This window comes from Hemitrygon akajei, chromosome 3, assembly GCF_048418815.1.
Source record: "Hemitrygon akajei chromosome 3, sHemAka1.3, whole genome shotgun sequence".
NCBI classification, from domain to species: domain Eukaryota; kingdom Metazoa; phylum Chordata; class Chondrichthyes; order Myliobatiformes; family Dasyatidae; genus Hemitrygon; species Hemitrygon akajei.
In genome coordinates, this window is record NC_133126.1 from 161,897,096 (window position 1) to 161,904,994 (window position 7,899).

Below are 7,899 nucleotides of genomic sequence, written 5' to 3' on the forward strand. Positions count from 1 at the left end.
CTAGGGACTAAATACATGCTGCCAGATCAATTTGGCAGTCTAAGTCATTCATAAATAATTTCATGAGACATCAGAGCAGAAATAGGCCATTTGGCCAATAAGCCTGCTCTGTCATTCCATCTTGGCTGATTTATTGTCCCTCTCAAACCCATTCTCCTGCCTTCTGTCCATAACCTTGCACACCCCTAGTAATTGAAAACTTATCAACCTCCACTTTAAATACACTCAATGACTTGGCCTCCACAGCTACTCGCGGAAATGAATTCCGCAGATTCATTATCCTCTGGTGAAAGAAGGTCTTTTCCTCATCTCTGTTTTAAATAATGTCCCTCTATTCTGTGGCTGTGCCCTCCAATGCTAGAGTCACGCTATAGGAAATATCCTCTTCACATCCACTCCATATAAGCTTTTCAACATTGAGATCCCACCCCCCAACAACACCTCCAACAAGTACAGGCCCTGAGCCATCAAACCCTCTGTATACATTGATCTTTTCATTCCCGGAATCATTCTTGTGAACCTGCTCTGGACAAGAAGATACCAGCATGCTTTCTTAGATGAGGGTCCCAAAATCGCTCATGAATTCTTAAAGTGCAGTTTGAACAATGCCTTATAAAGCTTCCACATTACATCTTTGCTCTTATATTTTAGTTCTCTTGGAATGAATGCCAACATTGCATTTGCCTTCCTTATCACTGACACACCCTGCAAGTTGACTTTCAGGGAACCCTGCAAAAGGTCTCCCAACTCCCCAGCATCACAATAGTGAAACTCACCTGGTGGACCACAGTGATGTTCTGTGGGCTGTGGTCAATACTTCTAAATATAGTTATAAAACTACCTCTTTCAAATTACTCTTTCTGCAATGTCCAGTATATAATTTCCCTCTAAGCAATGTACTTTTAAACCAACTTAAAAATCCACACCTACAGATTTCACGATTGTCTGAAGGTCTCAGCGGACATGGCAGCTACGGCATCTTAATGCAGATGGAGGTTCATCTCCATGACCGGAAGTGAAGTTGGGGGGGGGGGGGGGGGAGAGAGAACTGCAATGCAGACGGATGAGGCCCTCTCTACCCATCATCTTGTTAGCAAACGTGCAATCATTGAGAGCAAGATTGTTGCATTGGAGAGAAATGGGGGACTGTTGTATTCTGTGTCTGACTGAAACGTGGCTTTTTCTCAGCATGCCAGATTCAGCAATCAAACCAGAAGACTACTCGATTTTCCATAGTGACCAAAAGGCAGATTCAGAAAAGGCAAAAGCTGGATGTGGACATTTCATGATAACTTCTAGTGTTGCTTCAATGTGGTGGTTTTATCTAATTCTTTTCTCTCCCCTGACCTTGAACACCTAATTGTTAAATGCCATTCCATTCTATTTACCTAGGAAGCTCTCCTCCATAATTCTGAGCACAGTTGACATACTACCAATGGTCAACTATTATCAAGTGCTTGAGATACTGCATGTTGCCAACTCCAGACATGAAACAGTCCATCCTGACTGATTTCACAGTCAGGGACTTCAACCAGGCTTGTCTGAAGAATACCCTGCCATTTGCAATAACCTGTAGCACCAAAGGTCCCCACACACTAGACCACTAATACTAAGATAAGGAATGTCTACCGGTCCATGCCCAGACTGCATTTCAGTAAATCGGATCACTGGCCTGTACTTCTCCTACCTTCACACAGGCAGAGGCTAAAGAGCAAGCTCCAGCGATTAGAACAAGGAGATGGTTGTGGGAGGCAGAGAGGCAACTTCACAATTACTTAGAGTCAGTGGACTGGGCCGTGTTCAAGGACTCATCTGTAAATCTGAATGAGTACACCATGGCTGCCACTGACTTCATTAAAACGAGAGTGTCATCACAAAATTATTCAGTCATCCCCAATCAGAAGCCCTGGATGAACCATGAGATCTGCAATCTGCTGAGGGCCAGATCAGAGGCATTCAGTCCGGTTATCAAGAAAGTTACAAAAGGTCCCGGTACAATCTCCAGAAAGCCACCTCACTGGCAAAGTGGCATTTCAAGACTAAACTTGAAGCAATGCTTGACAGATGTGACAGGACTTGAATACTATCACCTCTTATAAAGCAATATCAACTGACAAAATACTTCATTTCCAGATGAGCTCAATGCTTTCTCTGCTCACTTTGACTGTCAAAACATGGAAGAACAATCAGAAACTCCCACAGCCTCAATGATTTCAGTCTCTGAGGCTGACAGCCAAGCAGTCCTCAGAAGGGTGAACCCACAAAAAGCTTCTGGCCCAAACAGGGTACCTTTCATTGTGATCTTTAACCACTCACTTCGGCAGTCTGGGGTACTCACCTGCTTCAAGCAGGCTTTAATTATGCAAGTGCTCAAGAAGAAAGCTGTGACCTGCCTCAATGACTATCATCCAGTACCACCTACATCCACAGTGATGAAATGTTTTGACAGGTTGGTGATGAAACATATCAACTCCTGCCTATGAAGCAACTTAGATTCACTTCAATTTGCCTACCAGAGCAACAGGCCACAGCAGATGGGCAGGACTCCAGGGTTGTGAACTCAGGATTGCTGCCCGTGCTATGTGCCAGTGAGGCCAGAACTAGGAAGATTATACAGTTGAGTACATGGCTAAGGAGTTGGTATTGGAGAGATGGCTTAAGATTTTTGGATCATTGGGCTCTCTTCCAGTGAAGGTGGGACCTATACAAAGAGGTTTGCACCTGAACTGGAGGAGGAACTACTAATATCCAAGCGGAAAGGTTTGCTAATGTTGCACGATGGATTTTAAACCAGAGTTGCAGGAGGATGGGAACCAGAGTGCCACAAAAATTCGTGGAGAGGTTGTGGAGGCATATGTGGACAGGACCTCAAAGTCAGGAATCAAAAGGTTGAGCATGGTGTGACCAGTGTCCTGAGCTGCGTATACTTCATTGCAAGAAGCATCTTAGGAAAGACAAATGAGCTGAAGGAATGGATCAACACCTTGAATTATGATATTGTAGCCATTAGTGACACTTTGTTGCAGGAGGGACAGGACTGACAGCTCAATATGCCGTTGTGTTAGACATGACAGAGCGGGAGGGATTAAAGGAGGAGGGGAGGCATATCTAATCAGGGAAAATGTCACGGCAGTGCTCTGCAAGGACAGACTACAGAACTCATCTAATGAGGCATTATGGGTGGAACTGAGAAATAAGAAAGGTACGAATACATTAATGTGGCTATATTACAGACCACCCTACACTGCAAGGGCTTTAGAGGACAAATTTGTAGAAAGATCACAGACAGTTGCAAGAAACATAAGGTTGCTATAGTAGGTTATTTTAACTTTCCACATTTTGACTGGGAATCCCATACTGTAAAAGGTCTAGATGCATTCAGGGAAGTTTTTCATCAATATGTAGAAGTCTCAACGAGACAGTGTGTGATACTGGATCTGCTGTTAAGGAATGAGACCGGGCAGGTGACGTAAGATTGTGAAGGGGAACACTTTGCATCTAGTGACCATTGCCATTAGTTTCAAAGTAAATATACAAAGAGATAGGTCTGGTCTGGGAATTAAGATTCTAAATTGGAGACAGGCCATTTTTGTGGTATTTGAAATGATCCAGTAAGTGTGGATTAGGACAGGTTGTTTTCTGGCAAAGGTGTACGTGCTAAATGGGAGGCCTTCAACAGCAAAATTTTTAAAGTACAAAGCTTTGCTGTGCCTGTCAGAGTAAAAGGTAAAGATAACAAGTGTAGGAAACCTTGGTTTTCAATTGATATTGAGGCCCTGATTAAGAGAAAAATGGAGGTGCATAGCAGGTATACGCAGGCAGGAACAAATTAGGTGCTTATGGAGTACAAGAAATGCAAAAGAGCACTTTTAAAAAAATCAAGAAAGCTTAAAGAAAGCATGAAGTTGGTCTAGCAGACGAAATGCAGGAGAATCCCAAGGGAATCTACAGATGTGTTAAGACCAAAAGAATTGCAAGGGACAAAACTGAAGCCGAAACGGATGGGGCAGATCTTAAATAATTTTTTTTGCCTCTGTACTTACTCAGGAGACAGACACAGGGTCGAAAGAAGTGAGGCAAAGCGGCATCAACTTCATGCACCCTATAAAAATTACAGAGAAAGAGGTGCTTGCTATCTTGAAGCAAATCAGGGTGGAGTTCCCTCAGACCCTACAGGAGGCAAGTGCAGAAATTGCTGGGGCCCTATCATCCTTAGTGACAGGAGAGGTTCCAGAGGACTGGAGGATAGCTAATGTTCTTCCACCATTTAAAAAGACTCCAAGGATAAACCAGGACATTGTAGAACGGTGAGTCTGACATCAGTTGTGGGAACGTTACTGGAAGGTATTCTAAGGGAACAGATAGATAAATATTTGGATAGACATGGACTGATGATTAAGGATAGTCAGCATGTCTTTGTGTGTGGTAGGTCAGGTCTAACCAGTCTTATAGAATTTTCAAAGAAGTTACCAGGAAAATGGATGAAGGCATACAGTGGATGTTGTCTACATGACAAGGCATTTGACAAGGTCCCGTAAGGGAAGTTGGTCAAGAAGGTTCATCGCTCGGCATTCAAGATGAGGTACTAAATTGGATTAGACAGTGGCTTTGTGGGAGAAGCCAGAGTGGTATTCAATGGTTGCCTCTCTGACTGGAGGCCTCTGGCTAGTAATGTGCCATTGGGATTGGTGCTGGGTCTGTTGTTGTTTATAATCTATATCAATGATCTGGCTGATAATGTGAAAAATGGGATTAGCAAATTTGCAGATGACACCAAGATTGGGGATGTAGTGGACAGCAAGGAAGGCTATCACAGCTTGCAGAAGTATCTTCATCAGCTGGAAAAATGGGCAAAAAATGGCAGATGGGATTTAATGTAGGTTTCGCACTTTGGTAGGGCCAAACAGCTAAAGTCTTACACAGCGAACTGCAACGTACTGAGGAGCGTGGCAGAAGAAAGGGATCTGGGAATACAGATCCCTAATTTGTTGAAACTGGAGTCACAGGCAGATAGAGTCATAAAGATAGCTTTTAGCATATTGGTCTTCATAAATCTATGTACTGAGAAAAGGAGATGGGATGTTATGTTGAAATTGTATAGGATGTTGGTGGGGCTTAATTTGGAGTAATGTGGCAGTTTTGGTCACCTACCTACAGGAAAAGTGTCAACAAGGTTGAAAGAGTACAGAGAAAATTTACAATGATGTTGCCGGGTCTGGAGGACCTGAATTATTAAGGAAAGATTGAATAGGTTAGGATGTATTCCTCAGAACGTAGAAGATTGAGAGATTTGATAGAGGTATACAAAATTATGAGGAATATAGATAGGACAAATGCAAGTAGACTTTTTCCACTGAGATTGGGTGGAACAACAACCAGAGGTCATGTGCTAAAGGTAAAAGATAAAAAGTTTGGGGAAACATGAGGGTAAACCTTTTCACTCAGAGGGTTGTGAGAGCGTGGAATGAGCTGCCAGCACTAGTCGTGCATGCGAGCTTGATTTCAACGTTTAAGAGAAGTTTGGATGGTTAGGAGTATGGATGGCTATGATCCCAGTGCAGGTTTCAGCATTAACTAGATGGGCCCAAGAGTCTGTTTCTGAAGTGTACTTCTCTATGACTCAGAATTCAATAATAATAATTCAATTCAATAACATCATCCCCTCAAAAGTAATCAGTAAGTTCCTGGACCTCAATACTTCCTTGTGCAATTGGATCCTGATTTCTTCACCTGCAGACCCCAGTTATTCTGGATTGGCGACAAAATCTCTTCCACAATCTCCATCAGCACACATGCACCACCAAGTTGTATGCTTAGCCCCCTGCTCTACTCGCTTTACATTTAAAAGCACAGCTCCAATACCATATTCAAGTTTGCTGACGATACCACTGTCGTAGGCCGAATCAATGATGGTGATAAATCAGCATATACGAGGAGACTGAAAATCTGAGAGGTGCCATAACAACAAGCTCTTACTCAATGTCAGCAAGACCAAGGAGCTAATTATTGACTTCAGGAGGAGAAATCTAGAGGTCCATGAGCCAGTCCTCATCTGAGGAGCAGATGTGGATAGCATCAGCAACTTTAATTCCACGGTGTTACTATTTTGGAGGGCCTGCCCTGGGCACAGCATGTAACAGTAATTACGAAGAAAGCAAGGCAGCGCCTCTACTTCCTTAGGAATTTGTGATGATTTGGCATGGCATCAAAAACTCTGACCATCTTCTACACATGTGTGGTGTAGAGTATATTGACTGGCTGCATCATAGCCTGGTATGGAAACACCAAAGTCCTTGAACAGAAAATACTCCAAAAAAAAAGTACTGGACACGGCCCAATCTGTCATGGGTAAAGCCCTCCCCACTACTGAGCCCTTCTACACGAAACACTGTCACAGGAAAGCAACATTCAACATCAGGGACCCCCACCACACAGGACATGCTCTCTTTTCACTGCTGCCATCAGGAAAAAGGTACAGGAACCTCAGGACTAACACCATCAGGTTCAGGAACAGTTACTACCCTTCAACCATCATTAGCACTTGGCATAAACAGCAATCCAGAGATTACTGCCCTAGAGGTCCCATCTTTCAGCTTTCCTCCTAATTCTTTATAGTCTCTCTTTAGGACCTCCTCCAATTTCCTATCTATGTACTTGGCACCAATATGTATCATGACTTCTGGCTGTTCAACCCCCACCCCAGAATGCTGTGGACCAGATCAGACACACTCCTGACCCTAGCACCTAGGAGGCAAAATACCATCCGTGTGTCTCTCTTTCATGTCCACAGAATATCCCGTCTGCTTCTCTAACGATTGAAATCATACACCAAACTCACAAAACAGATACTCTATTTTGAGCTCTATCACGGGAACATATTACCACTTGGCTGAAAAGATTCAAGATGAGCTCAAAGCCTTCCAGGAAAACCATGACATTTTCACTGACACTGAGTCCCTGGCTCATGACTGCTAAAAAAAACACGAAGGACGCTATTCCAGGGTCAGCAGCCCAGGTTCGATTCTGCTGTTTGTTGTCTGTCAGGACTTTGCCTGTTCTCCCCATGCCCACGAGAGTTTCCTCCTAGTGTTGTTGAAAAGAATGCACGGATATACAACAAACGTGGAGCCATACACCGGTTGCATAGATTCGACATGTTTAGAAAAAAAAAGGAGCGTACCACTCCGCACCTACTCCGTCAGCAACCTCCTGGCCCATTTCATCAGACATCTCTGACCCCATAACCAACTTCGTTCCGGTGGGTCCGCCTCAGATGACGAAGTTCAGTGATTTTAACCACAGTGCCTTACATGGATACATGCAAAGGACGGAAGTGGCCACAGGGAATATCAAGGTGCAGCAGCCAGTGTTGTAACAGAGCGCGCAGTTAAGAAACGTGCGTCAGGTAGCATGTTTAATGGAAGATGGTAACAAGTCAAGGCTCGATGGGGCTGACTGTGCTGGAAGGACCTGCCCCGTCATTACGAGAACCTGTCGCCCACCCAAATAGGAGCCTCCGACTGAGGCGGCTTGTCAGTAACCTGGCAACGCAAAGAGAAACCAGCCTTTGGCAGTTCACTTTACCGGCGGAGGGGAGAGGTTTCACTGTCGTCCTCACGGGGCCCGGGGGTCGGTAACAGTAATGCCCGGGCCAGGGAGTGGGTAATTCCACTCAACACTCCAACTTACTTGTACTCCTCCTCTTCCTCGACGGTCAGATTTAGAGCCGAGTTCCGTTGATACGGCGCCGCCTTCCTGTTCTTTAAGATCCCTTTGAGAGGGGCGGGAGCTGACATGGCCGAGTGCTATCGGTGTCGCGGCCCCAGGCTGCGGCCACTTTCCTCTCCAGCCTTCGCGCCCCGCCTGCCCACGGATGGCAGCCGCGGCCAGTCTCGCGAG

At 44.7% G+C, this 7,899-nt stretch overlaps 1 protein-coding gene across 1 annotated transcript in view; it reads right to left on the reverse strand.

The window, feature by feature from the left end:
* Positions 1-7,899, reverse strand: part of ppp1r2 (protein phosphatase 1, regulatory (inhibitor) subunit 2) — a 28,296-nt gene extending 20,397 nt beyond the window's left edge. The window contains exon 1 of the mRNA XM_073041185.1: positions 7,690-7,899. Coding sequence (XP_072897286.1) covers positions 7,690-7,796 — 107 coding nt within the window. The 5' untranslated portion in view covers positions 7,797-7,899. The remainder of the gene's footprint in view (positions 1-7,689) is intronic.